The following is a 27135-nucleotide window of genomic DNA, read 5'->3' on the forward strand; positions in this document are numbered from 1 at the left end:
TTGATAATAAACACTGAAGGCTTTATTATAAGGAGTTAGTTTAAACATATAGACAGTAAGCCTCTAAAATATGGGAATTTGAATAAGATTATATAAAACCATACTTCAGCATTAATAGAAACATTACAGTACCACCCAAGTTATTAAAGAAAGTTTAAGAATAGTATAATGTGCTCTCCATGAAGCCATTCTTGTCAATTTTGGTTTGCTAACAGCAAACGAAAGAGCACAGATTTTGCTAGGTCAAGCATTCCATTTACAGTACAGTTCTTTTTAAAATGCACTTGATAACAAAGTGTTAAATACCGATTGTATTATTTTTTTGTTACTGAGAAAAGAATGTTCAAGCATGACATTTATGCAGAATCATTTGTGTACAGAAGGAAACTGCAGTACGTGCTTGTTTTTCTTGATCCTCATGGAGCAATAGTTTTGCAAAATTCTGTTAAAATTTTTTGTCATAAAGTAAGTCAGGGGACTTACCATGTAGCAATAGGTTTTTGCTGATTTGCATAATACCACCATTTTTAACAGAGTTCAAGTATTCCAAATGTATTAATTTCTAAATTTTATATTAAATGGATATTACTAATTACTACTTTCTGAAGTTCCCGAGCTGCACGCTCATTCTGCCTACAACACAGCGAAAAGCCGCGGGCTGCACTTCCCAGTACCTCACCGGGTTGTTGAACAGACTTATCGCACTGTATAAAGATTTCTTCATCTTCGGTACTGTTGGGCAGAAGTCATTCACTCCCACTTTTGTAATTGAATTAGAGTGAAGAAAGATTATCTGTGGCAGTAGGAGAAAGAATGGATTAAAAGTACATAATAAATGTAAAAAGAAAATGTTCTTTTTATAGTCCACATTTGTTCATGGCTTTATTTGTCCATTTATTTTATACTGATTTGACTGTATTTCATTAAAATATATGTACTTGTCTGTTTATGCCTGTTAAATACTTATTGTATCAACACAGTATGGAGGCTGCCTGCCGTGGCCCAGAGCACAAACGCCCCACCCCCACCCCCGCCCTTCGGTACATAGCAGTGCATGCGTGCTGCAGTGCCATATTTACAACTCTGGGTTTGCATAAAAAGTATTAGATGAGCAGAAGAATAGAATTCTCCTACGGTTAGGCCTGCAATGTGAATATGAATTGTTAGCTAGCATTCTCTGTGATCAAGGCAGAGAAGTGTAGAGCTGCTCTTTTTGTAAGTTGTTTTATAGAAAAATAATGTCTGTCGACAGCTTGTATACATATCTGTATACAGCATCAACATTTGAATCTTTAAATTATTATTCAGAAAGAATGGACAGTATAGGAACTTCTCTGCATTCCCTTTAATAGCCCTTTAAATTCTTCCTTGGTCTTTTTGGGAGCTGAGATTTCTGAGAAGTAAAAGCATTCTACTGACAGTATGTTGGCATATGAAAAAGTAGAAGCCTTTTTAGCCACAGCTAAGGTAGTGGTTCTGGCTGTCGTTACATTTGCCTTTACATTTTGGTGAGACTGATCTGAGCCAGTCATGAGCACTTGAGACATTGTTAAAAGCTTTAAGTTTGGTGTTGGAGCCCCCTGTGCCCTCTATCTGTCTTGGGATGTTGTGACAGGTGCTTTGTGTGGTTCATGCATGCTTCCCAGCAGCTCAGGGTCAGTGCAAGGTACAGATTTCTGCAGCACTGACCTCACTGGGAATGAGAAACAGTGCTGGAAATGGACATGTTTGCTTTGTGAACGTTGGCTGAATTGTACCCTTCTGACTTGTGTTCTTCTTTATAATTCTGTTTTTTGTGTTCTAATTCTATTCATTAAAAGAAAAATGCTAGCAAGAGTATAGGTAGGTTTAAAAGCAGACAGAAGCTGGAATCAGTAAATTCTGGTGGAATAAAGAACGCAAATTGGGGATGACTTGAGAAAGGAAAAGACTCAGGTTGTACTCACTGGTTAGACATTTAAATACAGCATTTGAAAAATTCAGAGTAAAAGTCAACCTTGAGATGAACACCTGTCTCTAACCACATCCATTTTGATGGCTTTTATCTCAATGGAATGTAGTGAACAAAACTTCTTTAAAGATAAATCGGGAAGAAATCTAGAAGCAGCAGTGATTCAAGGCCCATTTTTTTCTCAATGTGTTTTGCTTCTTGGAAGATGAGGATGTTGTGTATCGAGGAAGGCACACGAGAAAAGTGGACTGAGGTCAGAAGGGATTAAGTAGGGATTCTTGATTGGAAGACCGTAGATGAGAATCAGGGGGCTCTGTGAAACTCCTAAAAGCATGTACAAAATATTGTCTTCATTTTTTGTTCTTGGAAGGATCTAAAATTTTATCAGGATACTCCAAGGATTCTTGGGCCCCCTCCCACCTAGTCAAGACTTGTCAGATTAGAACAAAAAAGTTTCTAACAATGAAGAAGAAGAAATGTGAACCCATGACGCTCCAGATACTGACTTTTGATTATGTATTGTGGCCTGAATTTTTTTAATCATACACATTTCTAATCTAACACTTGATAAATGAAAATACCTGGGACCTTGTCTCTATGCTCTTTGTGAAATGTTTCCAGAATGAAAAGATATGTGATCCTCCTTGGATTCCTGGTGACCAGTCCTGCCTTTACATAAGCATCCCCTGCCGCCCCTGAGACCTGAAAGTAGCCAGGTCAGTAACTTCACCATGGTGGCTTCAGAGGCAGGAGAGACTGCAGGTGGAAATGGCACCTGACAATATTTTAGCTAACATCTCCTTAGAAGCCCTGTCTTAGGACACCTCAGGCAACTGGACAGTCTTTGCATGTGCACTACCCTTACTTCTGGTTTCGTCTTTGCCTCAGGTCCTCACATGTTTCGCAGAAACAAAGGAAAGTACTAGTATCTACAAAACACCAGTGGAACGTTTTACCTGGAGATATTTCAACTCCTGTAATCCTGAAGGGATTTTTTTTAGTTTGTTGTTTTCCAAGTGTATTTCTCTCACTCGTGGTATGTTAGCAAGACTTCCGTTTTCAATGTCAGTGATTCTGTTGTTTCCCAGGCCCAGCCTAAAAATGGCATAAAGTGCATCAACTCTTTTATTTTTTTATTTTTTTAAACAAGTATTTATTTTTGAGATAGAGAGAGAGGGACACAGCGTGAGTGGGTAAGGTGCAGAGAGAGAGAGAGGGAGAGAGAATCTGAAGCAGGCTCCAGGCTCTGAGCTGTCAGCACAGAGCCCGACATGAGGCCCGAACCCATGAACCGTGAGATCATGACCTGAGCTGAAGTCGGATGCTTAACCGACCGAGCCACCTGGGCGCCCCAACTGTATCAACTCTTAAGCAGATCTTGTGACAGCTGAACACACCACAACTGAGTGGAAAGCTTACACCTGACCTATTTGCATGTGTGTTCAGAGAAAGGTACTTCCTGGTTTCATTTAATAACCCGTTTCAGGGTGTAACAGCTGTCTGTGTTTTCCACTGTCACCGAAGTCTTTATCTAACCTGCATTAACAACAGGGACATTTGAGAAGTATTCTTCTCCTCCTTCCACTTGGTGTCCCTCTTGGTTTTCCCTTCACGACAATGACAGACTTGATTAGGGCCCTTCAAGGGGTCTCCAAGGGGTCTCGCTAGTATCTCCATCATATCACTGCCACTTCTGAGTTGGGGTTTAGAGGGCTTTTACCTTTGCAGGTCTTTGTATCGTTTAAAATCCTCAAGTTCCACGGTTGAAATTTTATTATAGTCTAAATGAAGCTCCAGTAAAGTTGATGGAAGTTCTAGAGATAAGAAAAGTAATAGGCATGTTAGGTCAGGCAAAACCAAGCCCCATTTATTATTTATTTACTTGTTAAGTTTCACATTGTAGACTTTGGCAGTCTTTTAGAGATCTGCTTTTTTTTTTTAACTATTTATTATGGAGAATTTCAAGTATACGCAAAAACAGAAGCTAGTTTTAGGAGCCAACACACCGCTGTCCAACATCAACAATTATCTCCATTTTTCCAAGATATTTTCATCTACCACATTAACTATTTGTCATTGGCTGCCTTTATTGATTTGTTTTTCTTCATTTGTTTTTTTGCTAGAGTATTTAAGATTTAAAAACATTTTTTTAATGTTTATTTTTGAGAGAGAAAGAGCATGAGCAGGCGAAGGACAGAGAGAGAGAGATACAAAAGCTGAAGGTCTCCAGGCTCTGAGCTGTCGGCACAGAGCCCGACGCAAGGCTCAAACTCACAAACCATGAGATCATGACCTGAGCCGAAGTTGGACACTTAGCTGACTGAGCCACCCAGGCACATCTTTTTAGCTGGAGTATTTAAAATCAAATTCCATATATAATGTCATTTCACCTGTAAGGTGACATTTCACCAGATGTCTCTAACTGACAAGGTCCTCTTGTTTCCACATGGCTGTCTCATCCGTGTCACAGCTGACAGAATTAGAGCGGCTCTTTACAATCACTGAATGTTGCTTTCCCGAATGATCTCATATACGGTGTTTCACAGTTGATTTGTTCAAGTCAGGATCCAAATGTAGGTTTACAGAATGCATTTGTTTCTCCCATCTCTTAAAATTTCTTCTACTATTAAGTACATACTTCCTCTTTTTTCCCCATCCTGCATGGATTTCTTTCAGATAATGATTTGTTTGAGATGCTCACTTGTGTATTAGACTGATGGCTTCCACATAGCATTTGTCTTAGTCGTTTAGCCCCTATTTCTCATGAGCTTGGTGGTTAATCTAGAGACCAATTAGAATCAGTAGATCAGCCCTTTCTACAAGGTCCATTATTTCATTAAGAATGGGAAAATGGTGGGGCGCCTGGGTGGCGCAGTCGGTTAAGCGTCCGACTTCAGCCAGGTCACAATCTCGCGGTCTGGGAGTTCGAGCCCCGCGTCGGGCTCTGGGCTGATGGCTCGGAGCCTGGAGCCTGTTTCCGATTCTGTGTCTCCCTCTCTGTCTGCCCCTCCCCCGTTCATGCTCTGTCTCTCTCTGTCCCAAAAATAAATAAACGTTGAAAAAAAAAAAAAAAAAAAAGAATGGGAAAATGGTGATTTTCTGATTTTGTCATGCTTAATGCATTTATTAGGTAGGATTCTTCTCTAAAGAATTTTCCTTCGTCAATTATTTAGTCACTTTGTAATACAGTTTTTACAGAAAGACAGCATAAATGCTTTCTTCTTTTAAGTAATAAATTAGTGTGATGCCCAGTGGTGACCAGTGAAATTTTTCTTCATATCTTTATGAACACATGGATTTAGATCCATTGAAGTATTTATTCTCTTCCATTAGTAGTAGTTTCTGCATAAATTGGGAGGAACATCTCCAGTGTAACCTGGCACATGCCAGGTACTCTGTGAATGAATGTGGGCACCTTCTCTTCTCACCCCTGCGTGTTCGGACCCCAGCCCTCCCCACATTAACAGAGACTGTAGCGAAAAAGATAGCCAGAAAATTAAATCACACTTCATTATATTAGGCTTCTATATATGAAGTATTATTTGTTAACCATAGGTTCTACTTAGCTAGCTAAGGAAGGCGTTCTTTTTTTCAACTCTTAACTGAAACATTTCCTTCCTTTATTAGTGGTAGACTGTTGACGGTAATTGAAATATCCTTACAAATATCAGTATTCTTCCTGGCTGAATTTATGTTGATTCCAGAGTCTATTTTGGTTTTTAAAATTAATAAAACTAGAGGGCAGGAAAACAATTCTAAACTGAAGAGGGTTCTAATTTTTGAATTCTAATTAGCTGAGCTTAATTATATTCATGGAATGACTACTCCAATATGTTTAAAAAAAAAAAAAAGAGGGGGGAGGTTCTGTCTTCAGAGATTTTATGTACTTACGGAGCAAATCCATCATACGTATAGAAATCACTAAAAAGATACCATAGAGTGTTCCGGCCTATTCTAGAATGTGCGGTAGCAAGTCAAACAGAGAAATCTGTTCATGTTGAGCAGTCAGGGAAACTTTCTGGAACAGGGTTTGTAGAACTTGAGGGGACTATTCCCTTTCCTAGAGCATGGAGAAAGTGGATAACCAAAGAGAACAGTATAGCCTCTACTGGGTAAATGAGCGATGTATGAATTTGGGGGCGTAGCTCAGTGACTGTGCACAGCACTGGCATGCTTTTGTGCAGGTATACTGCAGTTCCTACCCGGTGTGCAAACAGCTGTCTTCCCCTTCCATGCAGTGCTATTATGTAGCAGAATTTTCCAAGTGAACTGAGAGGAGAATATGTTTCACTCTCCTTATGTCAATTTGTCAGGTCTGGTAAGGACCCTTTGGACCTCTGCCTAACTTCATCCTGCCACAGGGCGGGGGGGCAGGGGTGGGTAGTTATGACTGAATTACATTTCAGCAGTCAGCCTTAACACGTTAGCAAATAAATTATGAAAACAAAAAATTTATCTGGTTTTTGAATGTCATAGATCTCTTGAAAGAGTAGTTATATAAGATGAGAGATTTAATTCCAATTTAAATTTCTAGAGATGTAATATGTTCCTTAAGGCTTTGGAAGAATCTTGAAAGCATTGTGAGAAGTTAAACCTTCATTTTTAAGAAACACCAACATCTGAAGAGAATTGCTGTCCAGATATTACAGCCTAGGAGAAGCTTCTGGGGAGCGCAGCTCTGGGGGGCAGCAGCCTTCTCTCTCCTCTGTGGCCCTCCTGGCCTGCTCTCTACCTGCCCCTCGACTGTGTCTGCTTTTAGCACGTACAAGGCATGTCTGTATTTAACTTGTCAAGTGGCATGTATTTTTGTTGGTGTTTTAAAGATGAGAAGGTAAATAAAACATTTTAGGTTTCATGTTGAAAAACAGCCACCTTATCGAAAGCCAGATAAGGTGGTTTTTTAAATTGTGTCGTTCTGAATTAAACTGATTTTTCCTATATAAAAAAATTGTCTTTCCACTTTTACTTTATGATTTTTCTCCTTTGTGAAAGATCACCACTTGATTCATAAAAACAGCTTTGCTGTGTTTTTAACTTAACAGTTGATGTTCGTTTTGTTAATCTTCTGAGTCAGGTGTGCAGTGGAAACAGGTTACGAAGTGGCTGCTTTTACTGTGGACACTGAAGGACAGAGCTGTTTGAAAGGGAACTGTAGTGTTGATCTTAGGTACTGATCTTTCTGATTCAGGCAGTCGAGCGGGCCCCCTTGTCAGACAAGGAGTCCCGAGAAAGGCGAACTTGTCCAGTTCATTGCCAGACTGGGAGCTTGCAGGGAAGCGCTAGCAGGCTCTAGATGCATCTCACTTTGAGGCACTGGCTTCAGGCCACGTGGTAAAGAACAAGGCGCCCATCCTGGCAAAAGGGCTATGTCAGGACAGGGCATTCACCCGGTGCCTCACACCACCCTCTGACCTCTCTGTTCACTGGCCCGTTAATCTGCACAGCACCCTAGTGAAGAATGGGGTACAGGGTGCATACATACCCCTGCCAGAGCCAGCATCTGCCCCAATCTGGCCTGAAGGCTGCACCCCGTATTACTGCTGCATGGCTAGGAAGGGTCTCCGGCCCCAAGCATCTTCCCCAACCTTCTTCTCTAGAGAATGCCCACCCCTAGCAGGTACTTTACAGAATGACAGGTATAGATGAGTAAATGTCAGGGATGAGAAGGCAAATTAAAAGTTCATTACTTCTTCATGTTTGTTCTCACTGGGGAAACAAAAGATTCTGGTTTTATACTGGTTGGGGGTGGGGGCAGGGGGAAGCACATATGGCTCTTTTTGTGTGTGAGAAAACAGTAAATTCCATCCTACCCTGACCAAATACGCAGGTAATGAGGGTTCTGACTGCAGTGTGGTTTTGACGTTGCATACAGCTTATATCAGTACCTTTGATGGCCATTTAGAAATGACAGTGTTTTAAAAGTACTTTATGTTAAATAAATACAAACCTTTAGGAATTGAGGTCAGTTTTGCTTCTGCGATTCTGATATGGAATACTGTCACTCCTTCAAATGCCCCCGGTTCAATCCCATTATTATCGAGAGGGTTTGCACTCATTTCTGTGGGGGCAAATGACATAATTTAGCGTGCATTCATTGCGTATGAAGGAGAGCACAGTGCAGAGACAGACATCCCAAGAACATTCTGAGAAGTGTGAACTTCATCCTTTACCCTGCCTCACTCAAGGTGTTTGTTTCTGTGTCTGTCTGTTCCCTTTCTGTTCATCTCAGAGAAAGACTGCTTTGTATTATATAGCCTGAAATAGCAATATGCTTATATTATAGTAGATTAATACTAAGATAGATTTAGTATATAATAGAATTTTGCTTTGAATTACTAGGTCCGTGACTTGTTATCACTCTGTTCTCACCACGAGCATATTTTGTTAATATTACATTAGAAAAAAAAAATCCTTCATATAATTTAAAACATTTGTGTTTTCCAGTATGCATTTGTCACCTAAGCTTTTAAAATTATAAGTCAATTAGAAATTGTTACTTGATAAACAAATATAATTTTGAGGAGATGCCAGTAAGTGAGGCTATTTGGTAAGTGCCAGCCATCCGACTGAACTGAATATGTGAATAAATGAGAATATTGATTGTGAACTCTGAATGAATATTGTGGAGGGCGGTGGTGGGGTTAGACCGTGGGTGTTAGAAGTAGGATAGGGTGGAGCTTATGATGTACAACAAAAAAGCCCTTAGCTTAGCAGTCTTAAAGCAGATGATATAAATTAGATGTACATTCCAAATAATCACCGAATTAGTTTTGTGCATTGCATTTGAGTAGTTTATACAATACATTAAAAATACTACCTTTTTTTGGTATAGGAGTAACTTTCTTATTTTTTTAAAATACTACCTTTAAGTTAAATTTGAGGAATACATTTTTACCAGTTAGGGTGCAGTCAGAAAACTGAAACCATACTAGGTACTTCAAAGGGGATTCCTGAGAGCATGTGTTACAAAAGGCAGGTTTCTTTTACATGGTATGAATTGTGTGTTATACTTTGATTTGTAAATGGCTTATCTAAAGATTATCAGATTCAAAAAAATTAATTTCAGAAATTACCAGTCTTAAAATTATTGATAATGGTAAAGATCTCTACATTTGCATATTGCTTATAATTCCAAAATGTCCCATTCATTTGCATAAACTTACCTAGAACATGTAAAGTATTCATTCCTTTGAATGTCTCCTTTTGTATTTTCTTAACTTTATTATCATGAATTCTGAGTTCTGCTAGCGATTTGGGAAGATTAAATGGTATTTCGCTTAGTTGATTGTGGGACAGGTACAGCCTTCTCAACTTCTTTGTAGTTAGAAAGGCTTTTGGGTGGATCTTTGTTAGCTTATTGTTGTTCAGAATCAAAGCCTAGGTAAAGCATAAAGAGTTACACCATATTGTGAAGTGGATTTGATTTACCAATTCTGCAGTGATTAGTGTGTTCATGGAAACCAATATGAATTATATCACTCATATACTTTATTAACTATGTAAACAATTCCCCCAGCCCAATCTAAGCTAAAGAAAATATTTACTACTGAGTTAGAACGGAGTGATTTTGAGGCTTTAGTTTGTCTTTCAGCAGGTGATGTGTTAATATAGTTAGCCCGCCTCCCACCATTTCCCTGCATGGAAGTGATCGATGGTATTGTATCTAAAATTCTATTCTGTCACACCAAATACATTTTTTATGATTTTACCTACTTTTAAAACCTTATTTCTTTTACGTTTTCTGACGTTAACCATTTTTCCCAGACTGGAGACCTGCAGGAGCAAAGTCCTGCAAAATGCCCCCAGCATTCGGCATATCTCAGATACTGGGGAGACCCTAATGTGTCCTGAGAGATGCTTCAGCCCTTCTCCGTGCCTCAGAGGCTGCAAGCCCAGGGAGCGACAGAGCCCCCCCCCCCCTTGAGTGTGGAGGGCGCCTGGCTGCTGCCCCAGGGGTGCTGGGTGCGGGAACTACTCGCCATTCCCAGGGGCATGGCGGTGGCTGGGGCTCTGTTCCCTGTGACCTTCCATCCCCCTGCTTCCTTCAGAGGGCAGCTGTAGGGTGGTTGTGCTGACGACTGCTGTCACCAAGCCCAGTCCACACCCACCTTCCTGGTGTTTCTACACTGACTTAATATGCCTTCCTGGTGTTACTTATGTTGTCTCCTTCCATAGCAGAAATACAAAGACTTTGGCAGCTAAACTCCCCTTATTGTTGTTTCCTGTAGGTCCTTTCCTTACCCTTCTTTCAGATACACCATCTGTTACAAACCTCACCAGAAGTTAGATTAACCCTGGGAAGAGAGGAAATTGCATTTTGTTACCACGTGGTAACACGTATGTTCTCCTGTGTGCCGCCAGTTAAGTTTGTTCTCCTTCCTTTGGTTACACTAGGGTGTAGGGCGGGGCGGGGCAGCGACCTGGTGAGTACTGTCTGCTCCGGTGGGCGCTTGCCGTAGGCCCCCACTGCCACGGGTCCCAGCGGGAGCGTGTGTGGGCTTGCTTGAGGGCAGCCTCCCGCTGGGACATGCATCTTCAGAGCCACCAGGAAGGAGGAGTGAGGGGTGCAGAGCGGAGTGGGTGTTTACCTGGGGCCACAGAGGCCACCCCAGCAGGGTGGGCTGGCAGAGTGTCTCCAGCTACACTGTGCCTTCAGTGCTGGCTTACACACGAAGGTCCCAGAGCCCCACGTAGTATGGTTATATGTAAGGACAGGAGACAAGAAAAGGAGAGCCTTTGAGAAGCTGGACAGTGAGTCCTCGTGGTAAATGAGGCTGTAATAGCTAGCTGGCAGAGGGCTGGACATGCATGCAATGATCTCACCCTCTTTCTGCTGCTGGACTGGCCTTGGGTAAGAACCAGAAAGCCAAGCAGGCAGCTAAAACACACAGAATTTGCAGAATATCTGAGAAAGCATTTTGGTTCTCTTTAAGGGTAGGTACCATATGAGTTGATACAATTAAATGTCTTAAATATATAATTAAATGTCTTAATTAAATATATAATTAAATGTCTTAAAACATGCAGCATGCCTAGAATACAGGTATAAAGTGTGTGTCCTAAGAAGTGCTTTTACTTTGAGCCAGTCTGGAAGCACTGGGCTGTTGGCAGCCCAGTTAATAGCTGTGTGCTGAGCACCTGACATGCATTCATTCCTCTAAATAGCCTCTCTGACTTCCATATCATTCTTACAGCCCTTTCACAGCACAGGAAGGCCATGCTTAGCCAGGCGAGCCACTGTCCCAGTGCCTGCTTCTTCTGCTGGGGCCAGCGTTTGAGCCCAGGCCTGCCTGACTCCAGACACAGTGCCACGTAAAACTGAGCAGACAGAAATTGGGGCCTAACCCAGCTCCTGACACCTTTCAGACTCTCCTTTCCCAGTGAATAATGGGAGTACAAGTGGGCTGAGTCCCTGGGATACTCCTAAAATGCCACAAAGTTCTATGACAAATTAAATTTAAACTGTTTATGATTTTGGTATTAAATAGGCCATTGGGACACCTGGGTGGCTCGCTTAGTCAGTTGAGCATCCGACTTTGGCTCAGGTCATGATTTCGTGGTTCATGGGATCGAGCCCCGCCTCAGGCTTTATGCTGACAGTGCAGAGCCTGCTTGGGATTTTCTCTCTCTCTCTCTCTCTCTGCCCCTACCTTGCTTGCTCTCTCTCTCTCTCTCTCTCTCGCTCTCTCTCTCAATCTCTAAATAAATAAAGTTGAAAAAATAGGACATTAATTATTCTTGTGGTTGTGTAGCTCAATATAAAGTTGAAGAAGGGGTAGAAGCATTCATAGGCTGTATTTCCAACTTCTGAGAGTTAGTAATGGCCTTGCCATTCTCCATGAGTTCCTGTGGTCAGAAGGTGGTGGGGTAGACTAGACAGATTCTTGGTGGGGCTGTTCTCATATTTTAGTGAGGCCTCAGTTATAAGATAAATACATGCTCTTCCAATCCTTTTTTTTTTTTTTTTATGAAAACTTTATTATATACGGAGCTGAATCTAAGCTGTCTGCACAGCACCCTTGAAAGGGAGGGGAGCAGTCACGGCCCCGAGAGCCCACACCTGGCAGCACGGAGAGGCATGTCTTTGCCAGGAGGCTGGCCTGGCCCCCCTCAGGGTGCTCCTCCTCGCCAGGCAGGCTTGGCTAGAGGATTGAGAGAGAGCCTAAGGAAGGAGGAATGTTCCTCGTGGTGCCTAGAACATGGCCAGCTTCCATGTCCTCACTCATCCAGCTGACAGCAACCGTGCTGGGACTCAGCTGGTCCCCTTCCACTGCCTACTAGGACGGGTCATCAGGGTCCATGCACTGACCCAAGTGTGACGAGAAGGCAGGGTGGCCTCCAAGAGGACAGGAGGAGAATAGGCCTACGTGGGTGGCCGCAAGAGAATGATGTGGCCGTGGTATCTCTACCTTCCCCTCTTAGTGTGATACTGCCCTACAGGTGACAGGCCTTCCATTTCTTTCCTCTAGCACAGCATGAGAATGTACACACGTGGCCTTGAAGGCAGCACTAGTTCATATTGGCTTACCCCCACAGCCTGGTGCGGAAAAGGGGCCCCCATCCTAACTCTGTGCTGAGGAGAAGAGAGGACACCCCCATGGCTGTGACAGTGTGGAATCAGGCTCTTCCCACACCAAATTCCAAATTAGATTAGAAGTTTTACTTGCTACAATCTAAAGGCTCTAAGTATTAAACACAAAAATAAGAATCCTCTAAATCTTAGAAAATTAAAATATTAACAAATATTGTAAGGAAAAATTAGTTTTCATTTTTAAAGTTCTAGAAGAAAAGCCATACAAATATATATTAATCAGTTAGCTATTAGATATATTGCATGTGCTGCTCTCAGACTTATGGTGTCTTCCAGTAAGTCAGCAGTTTAGGGACACATTTCCTCATACTGTATGCTAATTGCGTTCCTGTAAATCGTCATCATCATCATCTTCTTACTCATTTTCATGCACAGTGACTGTGATTACCTGAATAGATCATGAGCCCTGTAGGACCATTTATTTGTAGTCTTAGCTCATCACCTTTCCCCGGGCCGCTGCTTCAGTTAGCATCACTTGAATTGAATTATTAACTAAATCTATAATTTCTCATGAGACACTGCTGAGTAACAGGGATTCTGTCATTCTTCACACACAGAAAAGTAAGACTTGTTGACACAAAACAAAATACAAGTCATCCTTCTAGCAGCAATAGATTTTCGCTTAAATATGAATATATGTTCTTACATAAAGTGAGGTGAGTCCTTTAAAATCATTTTCTTTGATTTCCTTAATTTTATTGTTTTGAAGGTCAACCATCTGAGTATCAAATGGAATGTTGCTTGGGACGGAGGACAAACCTGAGAAATAAACAAACATGTTACACACATACTGTATGCTAAAGAGGAGTTTTCTAATTTGACACCAATGCGGGTTAAAATCCATGATTACCAGTAAGAAACAGATAGCAATAACATTGCTCTTTGAAAAGTCCTGAAGACCTTTTCAAGTCACTTACTTATTTTTGCAAGGTTTCTAGCTGGGTCTAGCTGCCACTGCTCATCTGAACAAGGAGACGTGAAGTGGAGGTACATGAGGGTGTGCCCACATGACTGCAAGGGGTGACCACCACTGAGGGGCAGCGCCTGCCCAGGCACTTGGCTGAGAAGTATTCACACTCTGTGCCAGTTCTCAGGCTCTTGTGGTGCAGAATTGTAACCTGTGGGTTTTCATCATTTTAAGAAGCCTCAACATGTAGAAAGTTGTGCTTAGAAAATAAATTATATTATTTTCATGGGCATTATAAAAATGTTACATGTATTTCCTTTAATAATGAACTCCTCTACTTAGTTGTAAATTATTTGATTTACACAAACTTTTTCATCTGTATCTCACTGTTGATGTCTGGGTGTATGATAGACCTTTCCGGAAACTCTCCCCCTCAGCGCTGGGTCTCTCCCAGCCATTGCTCTGGCCAGAGGCTCCCTAGGTGCCTGTCAGCCTGCGCTTCTCAGTGGGTGTGACAATAGCCTTCTTTCTGTCCTCTCAGATAAGGCACAGCTGCATTGTCTCCTTGTGTAGGTACTCAGTAAAAGACTTCAGTGTTTTTTCCCCTCTTGAATTAAAAAACAAAGAAGACCAGGAAATTATAACAGCTGACACAATGCATTTCTTCCTTTCTTTTCTTGCTTTCCCTGGATGGCTGAACCTGCCCACCCCTGCTTGTTGTCAGGCAGGCCATATAGTAGTTATGCTTGATGAACATGGGGCCTTCTTGCTTTTCCCCAGCATTTACCGTCAAAATGTTCAAACATACAGATAAGTTGCAAGAATTTTACAGTGAAAACCCATATTCTCTACATTTTACTACACTTGCTGTTCATCCATCAGTTCATCTTTTTTATGCAATCTTATAGGGAGTTACAGCTGTCAGTATGCTTTTGGGGGAGCCATCCTTGCTCCTGAAGAGCAAGGGCTCAGTATCCAAACACTGAGAGTGTCAGCACTGCCCCCTGTAGCCCTCAGTACTTTCCCCTCCATGGTTGACAGTGATGACTCACTCTTTTAAGAAGTTTGACCATAGACAGGAAGAGGCAACAGGGGTGACTTGGTAGGTTAGCAAGGTAGCAGTTTTGTTAGAAGACGATTTGGGTCTAAGGAAGTGAAGTAGAAAGTCTTGGAGGAAAGCGGTGGCTCTGCCGAAAGCACCAGGTAATGTGGACTGGGATGGCCTCGCTCAGCCCACCCCTGGTGAAACTGGGAGCTCTAAACAGAAACTGATTTTCTGAGGGAGAAAGACCCTCTTCATCGTCGTGATCACGTGGGACAGTGAAGTGTGTACCACCTGTGTCGGACTATTACAGGTTATTCTTGGGTAAATTTTGTCTAGTAGGGTTTTTCAAAGGTAAATATATAGGAGGCTGTGCAAGGAAAACACTGTTTGCACCAGCTGGCTGTCAGGAGGTCACTGGGTTTTCTCAGCTTTTTGATGGCAGTCACTGTCCTGGGACGGAGCTGGGTGACGTCTCCTCCCAGGTCTTCACGTGGAAGCAGGTAACATTGCTCTGGAGCGAGTGTGGAGGCCGCCCCAGAGGACTGTCTGTGCTGAAGGTGAGTGCCTCCTTGGTCACTCTTAACCCAGAGCCAGCCCCACTTACATGAGCCTGTCCTGCCTGGGACGCAGTTTATAAATAACAGCAGTTTAGAAATAATGGCAGCACATTCTGTTGTTCCCTAACCCCGACCTTTCTTTGCCCCGTCTGCCCTGGCTTCTTTTTCCCTTCCCGCTGCCCTTCCCTCCCCGGTGTGCTTCCAGTCGGCCGTTCTCAGGCCCTGCTTACAGGTAGTCATCTCTTCCTCACCAGAATGCCAGAGATAAACTTAAAACCCATTTTTCCTAGCCTGCATATTCCATCAAGACCTTCCCAGTGATGCTAGCCCATCATAAGCTCCTCTTTTGTGAATGCTTTTTGTTCCCCTCTCATATGTTGTCCCGCAAATGCGTACTTTATTGAAGTCTCTGCAGTGGATTGTAAAAGTGCCGTGGCAGAGGGAAGTGAGTCTAAAGCACTCAGAGGCACCAGCTGCCCACGTACACCCTGGAAGTGGCCCTCTTGGGCCTCTAGGCCCAGAATGACAGGCATGTGCCACACCTTAGCTTCCTGCAGTGGGGCAGATCTGAGTCTTCCCTCATCCTGGAAATAGCCCAGCACAGTAACCCCTGATGTGTATTCCCCATCACACCCTCTCCCTGAGCAGGCTCTGAGTGCAGGCCTCTATTTGAAAGCATCTTCATTGGAAGTATTAAAAAAATAAAGTACTCCGAGAATTACACATTTTTAAGACTTTGGGAAGTGATTTGGTTCAACCATTTTTCTAGACCGTTCTAAACCGAAATCATTCAAAACAGAATAGAGCACTGACTTTAAAAAGTCTAGATTAGAGATTTCACAAACTCTGTAACCTGTTCTAGACAGGCTGTTTATTTTTTGTCATTGTAGAATGTTACTAGAAAGCACAGTATCAACCTGCTGACATCCTGAAATGAAACCACAGTGACATCCATTCTCTCTGAAGGGAATTAAAAGGAAGCATTTGTTTCAAATTTGAGAAGAGAAGGAAGTGTTCTATATAGGAAATTCCCATTGCTTTTCTCTGGTTTTCTGGATTTTTAAAATAAGTTTGGATATACTTTGAGTTTGTTATATTTTCAAAAATCTTAAATGAAAAATTGCTTTATAATTAGTGAGCTAATTTTTGAAATTTCAGTGAGAACTCTCCCTATCCTTTAAATTTTGCCAGAATGACATTTTCTCGAAAACAAGTTGATGTGTGTTCTTACCTAGATCAGAGCAGTGTACAACTCTCGAGTAGCACTGGCATCCAAATGGACACGTTGGGAACAGATCGAACGGGAAGAAGGTGTTAATTGGCTCTCTTGTTGGAAAAAGAGAGTTGTCCGCATCAAGGTCACTGTCCCCTTCGTCTTCCATGTCCTTCAGCATCATGTTCTTCAGTGTCACATATGAAGGGTGAAATAAGGGCTTGGCGGAGCACAAAGCCAAGAGCACTAGGAGCACACACCCCTTCATGTCGCCTGGTGAGGGGCCAGCCTTGGACTAAGGAGACAGTGAGACTAAGTTAAAGTTTAACCAGAATCGGTTTCATGTGTCCGTGCATTTCTCAGAGCAGTAAGAACACAACAGAATGGCACTCAGACCCGTTGCAAGGGTGACAGTAAATTTATAAAGTGTTTGGAAAGCAGTTTGGCAATATGCATTGGAAGTTTTAAAAATATTTTTCTTGTCTACTAATTCTACTTTTTGTAATCTAGTCTTGGGAAATAATTCTTTTTTTTTTTTTTAAGTAAGTATTTATTTATTTTGAGGGAGAGAGAAAAGGAACAAGCAAGGGAGGGACAGAGAGAGAGGGGGAGAGAGAGAATCCCAAGCAGGCTCAGCACTGTCAGCATAGAGCCCAACGCAGGGCTCCACTTACAAACCATGAGATCATGACCTGAGCTGAAACCAAGACCCCGTTACTTAACCAACCGAGTCCTCCAGGCACCCCTCAGGAAATAATGTGCATAAAGATGTCCATCACAAAATTACATATAATAGTAAAAACGTTAAAGACCATATGAATGGTTAGAGGGAAATAATCAAAATAGGGTATATGTTTTCCCTGAAATACTTTGGAGCCCACAAAATATTTGCAAAGAAGTTTAAAAATATGGAAAATTGTAATTTTGAAATTACAAAAAAAGCAAATATAAAAAAATCAATGCATAAAGTATAGTTACAAACAAACAAAAACCTAGCACAAATATAGCTAACTGATGATAATCCTGGGTGGTGGAACTATGACTGATGTGTCTTTTTTTTTTTTTAATTTTATAATTGGCAATAAGTACTACTATTATACTTAGGAAACTAATAAATGCTTTTAAAAACAAAAGCATCATACCCGACTCCCTATTCCCCAAATCCTTCCATTGCCTTAATATCTGTGTCCCTTTCAAAGCAAAGCCCGCGTGCCCCCTTGGCATCACATCTGGAAGTCTTCTGTAACTGATCCCCACCCGCCGCCAGCCTTACTCTTAGACTTGGTCACTGTTTCCACAGTGTCACTTGGATTTCTTCCTTCTAATCTGTTCCATTGTCCAATACCTGATCCAGAGCATCTGAGGGCCAGACTTTCTTACTCTTTCTTTCTCATCTTTCCACGGAGTTCTGTTTGTTTTCAGTTGTAATTTTTAAAGCCCACACAAAACTGGAATGAATGATTAAGAACCTTCTGAGAATAGATTTGTTGTCCTCTTATGGCAGATTTTCGCACAGGCATGTTTACATACCATATATGTACATACATGTTACATATCATGGTTTCTTAACTGTGTGATCCTTGTGAAGCATCCATTCTTTGTAATTTTCAAAAATGGAAAGCATTATGAAATTATCTAAAACAGACTAATGGCAGTCTTCCCTTGGATATCCCTCAGCATACAGTTGGTGCAGCCTGTGCAGTTGGCTGCATACAGTTGGTGAGGCTGTGTTGGCCATCCCAGGATATCCCTCAGCCCAGTCCCCAGGAGTGCAGCCAGCCTGTGATAGCTGCACAGGACTCCCAGAGTCTGTCACAGATGGTCCAGCCTCAGGAGGACCCAGTCCCCCAAATCCTTGAGTCACACCAGCTGCTTCCAGTTTCTCAGAACCCAGAAATCAGCTTTAACCTCTCTGTGTGGCCTTGCTCTTTTGGACTTAGGCATCAGAAATGAATTAATTATCTTAATGAAAATATTCATTTATATGTGGTATGTCTTTTAATCACCAAAGGCAGGTGAAAAAAAAATCCATCATCAGTTATTAACCTGATAATTAACATTATTTAAATCTTAGAAATTTAAATGGCAACATGAACATCTTGTCCACTGGTTAGCTGGACATCACTAACCAGATACATGCGATTTCTCTGTGATAACCCACACTGGATTACGTTAAGGATAGGATATACACATTTTTAATTTTAATAATTCACTTCAGAGCCAGCCCTGGCCTCCCACCTCCTCCCTGCCTTACAAAGTGGTCAGTTCAGTTTACTCTAGACACGTCCTTCACCTTAACTCAAAGGGGTGGGAGGCACAGAGAGCGTCTGCGGCCTCCAAAAGAGTTAGACCCAAGTTACAGCTCACATGTCCCAGCCTGTTGTCTGCATTTTCTGCTGCAGTCCATGAGGGAACACGCTCTTTCATCCTGCATGCTGGTGGCCTTACAGGCACACTGTCATCTCCTCTTCTGCAGCCAGTCTGCACACTGCTGCTGACATACATCTGCACAGGAAGGGGTACACACACAGCCCGGACTGAGGGGGCATGGGAGGGAGTGGTCGTGTGGTCAGATTCATATGGGCAGGGACCCTGTGCTGGCAGCATGAGGCCCAGCAGCGTCTGTCAGCTGGCTCAGGGACAGGCAGGTTCCCATTCTGTGTCCAGTCACCCAGGAATCCTGGCGTGGGTGCCTGATAAGGTCAGCTGGGCTTCGTTTCCACCGTCGCTTTGTCTCTGGCACATTATTTCTGCTTTCCAGCTGCCTGCCCAGCTTTGATCCCCTGTGCTTCTGTGGGGCTCCTGGCTCCTGAATACTTGCTTCCCAGCTTTGTGTCGACCTTCTGAAGCTCCCTTTCCCTAGCTCATTCAGCCCTGGGCGGGTCCTTGGCCAAACCAAAGCTTGTCCCTGGTACCAATTCACGCTTTAACATTGTTCTGCACTCTAGCTTTGCCTTCTGTGTCCACAGCTGCCCCTCTTGAGCTAAATGCCACTTGCGATCCTATCGTCTGCCTTTGTTTGAGGTTGCTGCAGTTTGTCAGTGGGCATTTTATCAGGGACCTGTTGTGTACCAGGCACAGTATTAGGATGCAGAATCTGTGAAGTAGAGGCTCTTCTGTCCCTCGTTTCCCTCCTTAAAAAATAAAACCGTGGCCCCCAATCTGCTGCTCTCAACCAAGCATGGGCGTGTTATAAAAGCCAATGCCAGAATGTCAGGGGCATTCGTAGAAACACTGAACCATAAATGCCTGTCAGTAAACAGAACCGAACTGCAAACAGGCAGTGCCAACTGTGTGCACCATGGCCGGCACTCTGCAGAGATCTCCAGGTGTGTGGTCCCCAGATTCGTAAAGGAAAATTCTTCACCAGAAGTCTGTTTACTCCTCATATCCTTAGTTGACTGTTTGAGACCAATAAATATAAAGCCATCTATAAAATACACACACGTGGAAAAAAGATTAAAATAGAATACGCAAAACTAGTAAGAGAAAGAGTGGGCTGTTGAGTGAAGGATTGTTTTACTCTCTCTGGGGGTGTAATTTTTAAGTTATTTAAATATCAGGCTCTGGTCCTCCGTATACATTTGCCTTTTCCCACCACTTCTGTAGCAAAAGTCAAACAGCAGTGTCCACATGGGAAATCTTTTGGGGCCATGGTTTCCTGAGGCCAACTCCCCTTCACTCCTGCTGCTTCCTGCTGCAGTCCTGCTGCCCCCTGACCTAGGTGAGCCCAGGAGCTGGGTGGAGGCAGGGACCAGGTGTGACTTGTGTTAAGGGACAGCACCGCGAGGAGCAGAGCTGGGACGACGCACAAGTGAAGGGGAAGAGGACACCAGGCATCAGGGCTGCAGACCAGCCCACCTGGGGGTCAGGAGGCACATCAGCCAGTATTCCCCCTTCCTCTCTCCTTGTCTCGGAGGAGGTGGGCCCTCTGGCTGCTGGCTGATGGAGCAGCACCCCCTTGTACCTGCCTCCTTGGGGTCCTTCTCCTGCAAGTGAGGGAAGAGACTTGTGGAGGCAAGGAATGTCATCTGGGTGGACCGCCTCCCAGTGTTGGAGCTTCCCCAGAACATTCTGGGTCGGTTAGCGTGTCCACTCTCTGCTTGCATGACTCCAGGGAGACAACTCAGGAAACGTACTCCTCGAGAGGCATCGGCTCCACTGCTGTCCATCTGTGCTTCATAGGAAATTCTCTGTATTGAGACCAAAAGTGCCTTCTGGCATATTCTTCTCTCTCTGCTACTTCTGACTTCTGTTAGCCATGTAAAACTAATGTGATCTTTTTGCATTCTTTTATCCTGTTTCCTTCTTTAGAAAGAGAAGTCAGGCAAGCCTTGGTTCTGTGATTCCTTTATCTGAGGTGATAAAGCCACGGTAAAGTACAAGTGATTATAGACCCCAAACCTTGCCCTATTCTAGCCAACCAGTTTCTTACCCACAGAAAAATACTGGCATGTCCAGGAGGGAACTCTGTATAGCAAGCAGTGTTTTTCCCTATTATTCAGAAAGAATATAGAGAATATTATTTCTTATTTAAAATGATGTGACTTTGCCTTATTTTTAAAATTTGGAGTTTATTCATATTTAAGCTTAAGCTCTTATTTGATTAGTGTGGGCAATGATTAGATTGTGCTATTTTTAAAACTTTTTAAGATGTTTGTGTCTTGTTCTTAGGAAGACTCAGTATTTCCCCAGTTTAGACCAGTTTTGCCAGAGTTTCTTACTCATGGAAAGCTTTGGACTTTGGTTTCAAGTTTCTTCTAATCAGAATAATATCTGGAATACTACTGCAGTGCTACTGCTGTTATTAATAAACCACGGCACGTTGGAGCCAGGAGAGGCCTGGGAGGCTTTCTTTGCTCCCACTGCTCGGCCCCTCCACACAGGCCTGAATCCCACAGTGACTTCCAGACAGTAACCAGACTCTCCTTGGAGAGGACGGGGCAGGCGGTTTGGCCAAGTTCTCAGGACTGGAAATGGAGCTAAGAAGTGTCTTTCTGAATTTGCATAAACTCCTATTTTCCACTTAAATGTTCCACAAACTTAGAATGGAAAATTTGTCTAAGTGAAATGGTATTTCCTCTGACACTATTATTAGGAAAATAAGCCACTATGCTTTTAAATCCCATGCTTAAAGGTCTGCCTGGCAGCCGTCCCCCTTGGCTGACATGTCCCTATCCGCTCACAAATGCTGGTAGTAGTTTTCAGTGTGTAAATGTGACAGGACGTGTTCCGTGTGTCCACAGAAGGCATCCAAGCTAAATCCAGGTACAGTCAAAGCTCAGCCCTGAAAGTGAACGTCCAAACATGCATTTGGAAACTTACCCACAATACCTTTTGGGAAGGAAACTGATGTTTTTAAAGACCACACTGCCCTTAAAGAAATAAGCTTTACTGTGGAAGTATAAATCACATCTGATAAAGAAGTTGCTGGCCTCTTTTCCTTTTATACCAGTTTTTGTCCTTCACCAGTTTTTCAGGGCATCTTAAGAAACAAAGAACTCCTGCCTCTTTATTTTCTACTGTCTCTTACAGCGCCTAAAGACTTGTGCTTGTAAAGTTAATCTGTTTTGTCTCGAACCTCAGGTCAGGTACCCAGATTTTCTTTTTTAGTGTAGTAGCTAGTGGTAACAGAAGACTCCTTTCCACCACACAGTATTGTGAAATACCGAAAACAAAAACATCAACATGCTTTCACATGTGTGTGGGCTTATGATTTCTTTGTATTTCCTTTTTTTTCTTTTTAAACAACTCAGTAATTCTTAGTGGGATTGAAAAGAACAGCACTTTGTTTTTAGAGAGATCTAGACCCCTCGGGTTTCTTTGTGACTTAATCCTACACCATGTGTCCACTGCTGTCGCTGCCACACCTCTGAGCACATGAACAAGGAGGAACGCTGGGCTGCTGAGATTAGGAGGAAGCAGAGTATCAAGTACTCTGTTTAATCTTTTTAAATCTAAGATTCAGTTAAAAATTTACTTTGGGAGGGGACAAAGGAAATCTTTATTTTAAATTCTGATTGGAGTTTTGTGAAAAGAAAACTGATCTCTCATATTGGATATAGACCTAGTGGAAGTATTGCTGATAAATATTCTTTCTTGGAATTATTATGGATTTCCATGTTAACTGTCCAGTGCCATCTCATTACATAAGAATAAGGAAGACATTCGTCAAGGAAAAATATGAATAATTCAAATGTGTGACATTTGAATAATTCATACATTTTGAAAACACATTAGAAAATAACAGTTTTAATATTTACTGTTTCATTTAATGTATTTGTGATATCCCCAGACTTCATATCATTAATTATTTTAAGGTAATGTTATTTTCCTAAGTTCTTTAAATGATTTTTAAAATCAGCTATGTTAAACATATGGTAAAGCATAATAACAGGTTTTCATTTAACTGTAAAAGTCACAATTACATGAGAATAAATCCATTATATGTAAAACTTAAAGGCTAGAATAATTTTAGGGTATGTATTTAAGTGCTGATTTTTAAGGAATTATGCAGATACACTTTATCATTTAATGTACAAGCATTTATGCTAATAACACTAATGTACCCTTTATATCAACTACAAAATAATAGTACCCTGTCCATGAAAGAAAGACTTGGAAACATACCTTGCAAAAAGAGAGTCAGCCTCTTGAGAGAAGTTCCCACCGTGTACTGCTTCTCCGGAATGCCCCTGCTCTCAGGTGCTGTTTGAGGAGAAGAGATGAGAAGGTGTTACATTCAAAAGAAAAACGCCCTCGTTGGAGCCTGATGTGGCGGCACCCTGGGTGACACTGGAGTAAGCTGCCTCCACAGATTAGCCCATGTTAGGACTGAGGGGCGAGATTAAAACTTGTTACTGCTCATGTGTTTTCCATCACTGTTTGTACCGGAGCCAAGACTTCTAGCTAAACCCTAGACGTCTACTGGAAGATTCTGAAGAAAAAAAAAGAGAGTTTAATAATGCATGGCTGCTGGCCATTCAAAGTGCAGTCAAAGTCATTCAAGAAATACCTGATCTGAAAATATACTTTTTGAAATTCTTAAATGAACGAACGAATACTGACACATTTAAAAATCGCTCACCCTATATAGACTAGCACAATAGTTCCCGGCTTTGGTAAAAAAGTACCCACGTGATTGAAGGGTAAGCCCCAAGTCCAGGTATACCTGAGAAAGCAGCCGGGCTGCTGTGCTCTGCTGGTGGCTGAAGCCATTGCATCGGGGCTACCGGTCAGGGTTCCCCTCGGAAGCTTCTGGCCCTGCCACAGGGACACGGGGTGACGCGGCCCAGGCCCCGCTGCGCTGCGGCGCAGACCGACCCACGGACCCAGGGACGCCAGCTTGCGCCGTCCCTAGGAGAGCACCGGCCGTCACCATGCACCTTCTGGGACACGTGGGAGCAGGAGGGCAGCCTCCCCTGAGAAGAACGGCGGACATCGTTGGCACACCGTTACCTCTCACCCCTGCGACAGCGTCCGGTTCCCACGGCGGCCAGGGCCTCTTCCTTCCGGGGAGGACGCGTCTCTGTCTGCGGGAAAGACCCACCGGGTCCGGCGCTGGCTGGCTGGCTGCCGGGAGCATCCCGACACGTGGACGCGCACAGTGCCTCCCGCGGGCGGGGCGGGCCGGGCCGGCGTGCGGGGTCTGGGAGCAGCGGGCCCCACGTGCGGGCGTCTGCCGCGTGTGGCTCAAGCGCGCGGCCGCACAGGGACGGGGTGGAAGCCGACGGCGTTTGTTCTCCCGAGTTCGGAGCAGCGGCTCCACGCGGGAAGCCCCTGGGCACGGCGGTTGGTCCCGCGCGCTGTCTTGTCTCGTTCTGCAGCTGTAACGGGTGTGTGCCTGGATACTCGCGTCGGTCCCGTCGCACACGTGGAGCCCCGAGGCTTCCTCAGAGGACGCCGCTCACTCTCGGGGCCGGCTTTCCTCCCCTCGCGCGGGGTTTTCGAGGTCCACCCGGGTCGCCGTAGTTCCGGATCGTGCGGTGGTCGACGTGTGAACGTGCCACCCGCCGCAGGTCACCGGACGTTCAAGGGCGGCGCACCGAAGAACGTGGAGTGGCCGGAGCCTGTCGTGTGAAGCTCGTGTGTACATGTTTTGTGTGGAACTGCTGTACTCACACTCACGAGGTTTCCTCCGCTCGGACGGGCCGAGCTTCGCCAGCGCGTGGCAGCCCTTCTCCCCGCGGGCCGCGCGCACGCCCTCTGCCCGTGTCCACACGTCGGCCCCGGCCCTGCCTCCTCTCGAGAGCGGAGCGCTCCCTGCAGCGCCGCTCGTGTCACGGTGCAGTAGCGCCTCCCCCTCTTGTCCCCGCTGCGGGCCGGGCCCTTTCTTCCTCCAGCACCTCACTTTCATCTTCCGTCCAAGGGCCCGGGAGTGGTGCCGGGGACCAATGTCCCTGGCCCTGCAGACGCTTCCCCCACCTGAAAGGAGGCCCGCAGACACCGTGTGGGAAGGAGCTGCGGAGCCTCTCCACGGCCTTGCTGGCCGTAGCTCCAGATACAGCAGTGGGCCTCCTCTGCCCCACGGCGTCGTGAGGAGGGAGCCCGCCGCTTGGGGTCCTGTAGGGTCCTATGCAGGGGACCTCCTGTTTTTCTGCACTTTTGTTCGTTATCTTTAAAAAAATTTTTAACGTTTATTTATTTTTGAGAGAGAAAGGCAATGTGAGCGGGAGAGGGGCAGAGAGAGGGAGACACAGACTCTGAAGCAGGCTCCAGACTCTGAGCTGTCAACACAGAGCCTGATGCAGGGGTCGAACTTGCAAATGGAGAGATCGTGACCTGAGCCGAAGTTGGAGCTTAACTGACTGAGCCACCCAGGCGCCTCTCGGTTCTGGCATTTTATGAACAGAAAGACTGATTTACACACAAAAAAACTTCATAGATTTCTTGCATAGCCCAATATATTCCAACCATGGTGAAAATAAAAATGGATTGCTTAAGCCACACTTGCATCTGATTTATAAGGCCCCTTCCCCTAGCCTCCTCCTAGTGTGGAAATGGAGAGCAGGGGTCACTGTTCAAACACAAAAGAACCAGAAGGGCCTTGGGAATCACCTCCTGCAAATTAGGAATGAAGTGGGTGGGGAGAGAGTGTCTGTGGCCTCATAAGACGCCTTCCCAAGCTCAGGAATCACTAGGCGGTCGGGCTGTGCAATGTCTGTCCCAGGGCATTTGGGCTCCGTGCCTGCCGAGTGCCATCGAGAGGATTGTGGAGCCCCTCGCATCGCCCATCGCTCCTTCCACCGGATGGTGTACGTGCTGTGAAGAAGGGCAGGAGGGAGTTGTGGGGAAGCCCCAAGGCATGTGAGGGGCTTGCCTGGCAAGGACGGTTGTGGGAAAGTTCTGGGCTGTCAGACTCGGTAGTGTAAACAGTGCATGCTCTTCCTGCATAACCTGGAGGTCATGTAGGGGAGGCGCTCAGGGCAGACTGGGCTCTGTGGTTTGTGACTAACTACTTACACTGCAGGTCATGACCCGTGGACAGTATTCATCCTGCAGATGTGTTTTGTTTGGAGCATATGGTATTTTTAAAAAACAGGAAATTTTATGTCAAAGTCCAAATTTATAGCATATCCCAAGAAGTCAGCCTGACAAAGCTGGCCCTGGCGTCCTGTGCGGTTGCAGCGATTGGCTGAGCTGGTGGCAGCAGCCTCCTTCCCATGGGCTCCTGGTCCCTGGTTCCAGGCTGCCCTCCCTGCTCTGCCCGCAGTGCTGGTGAGCTTCTGCCCTCAGCCCAGTGGAGGGTTCCCTCCAAAAATGAGTTAATGACATAAATTGTCATTTAAAATGAATTGATATGAATTTATGAAGACTGAAAGACTTACGACAGTAAGTTTATAGTATTGTGTGGGTGTCATGTATTTTTAAATAATGCCTCAAAAGTTAGTTTGCTTTGAGGATGGGTACAAGTAATAGTTCTGTTTTAAATAAACTTTCTAGCTCTTTCCACTGAGAAGACCTGAAGGCTCACACATCTGACTTCCAGATCTGTGTTTCTAAGAACCATTTCCCACTAGAAGGACCAACGCTCCTGGGGGAACTGACAAGTAATAGGTTGGGGCCAGAGGAAGCGCGAGATGTGCCAGAAACCTCTCGTACCAGTCAGCACCAGAGTGCACAGAAGTCACCATGGATGTGGACGGAACGCGGCAGCCAGTGTGAGGATACAGTGTGAGCGTCTTACAAAGAACAAGGGTGGCAGTGGAGTATAGCATGTCAAATGCAAAATCCTTTTTGTGATAACAGAGGAAAGAGAATCAAAAGGGACAGGGCTTTTCCTGTAGAAGAATGCCAGCTGAGCCGTCCAGAAGGGACCAGAGCTGGAGAGTTACCATGTACGGATACTTCCGGTGTGCTGATTTAGGCAAAGGTAGTCACTTGGAAGCTCAGACCACTAAGTAGAGGGTCACTGGATGGCAAATATTCAGAGACCCAAAATCTTACCTTATAGATGATTGCTAGTTACCAGAGGAAGAATGTACCACCTGAACCAAACGTCTCAGCATCACCAGTAATAGGCTAGCCACCATTTTGTGCTTCCTGATATGTTGCAAAAGGAAGTATGTGACATCACCTACATGGGATTCTTGCCAGGCATGTTTTACCAAATCTAATCAGACAAATGCAAATTAGGGGACGTTTTGCAAGATAGCTGTCTGGGGCCCTTCCGAACAATGAAGATTGAGACTCTCCTAAGGTCTCACGGGAGACATAAACTGTCATTTAAAATTAATTGATATGAATTCATGAAAACTGAAAGACTTATGACAGTAAGTTTATAATATTGTGTGAGTGTCACGTATTTTTAAATGCCTCAAAAGTCAGTTTGCTTTGAGGAATGGGTACAAGTAACAGTTTTAAATAAACTT

At 44.1% G+C, this 27135-nt stretch overlaps 2 protein-coding genes across 6 annotated transcripts in view; one reads left to right on the plus strand and one right to left on the minus strand.

Annotated features, from left to right (window-relative positions):
• ASPN (asporin) lies at positions 1 to 23502 on the minus strand. Of its 2 annotated transcripts, none has more exons than XM_086684743.1 (8): positions 23436 to 23502; positions 22895 to 22972; positions 13189 to 13301; positions 9115 to 9328; positions 7899 to 8009; positions 3672 to 3765; positions 2908 to 3046; positions 1 to 793 (listed from the first exon to the last, which is right to left on the minus strand). In XM_086684743.1, exons 1-8 carry the CDS (start codon positions 23485 to 23487, stop codon positions 596 to 598), a joined length of 999 nt encoding a protein of 332 aa, XP_086540869.1. In that variant the 5' UTR covers positions 23488 to 23502; the 3' UTR covers positions 1 to 595. The 2 variants fall into 2 exon arrangements, with proteins under 2 accessions (XP_086540869.1, XP_025787332.1); XM_025931547.2 differs by lacking the exon at positions 23436 to 23502 and adding an exon at positions 16283 to 16559 and having other exon boundaries at positions 22895 to 23137.
• The window catches only part of CENPP (centromere protein P), a 229459-nt gene that overhangs the window by 115881 nt on the left and 86443 nt on the right, over positions 1 to 27135 (plus strand). The gene's annotated exons all lie outside the window — the stretch shown is intronic.

This window comes from Puma concolor, chromosome D4, assembly GCF_028749965.1.
Source record: "Puma concolor isolate L17-30 chromosome D4, mPumCon1.1.hap2, whole genome shotgun sequence".
NCBI lineage: Eukaryota > Metazoa > Chordata > Mammalia > Carnivora > Felidae > Puma > Puma concolor.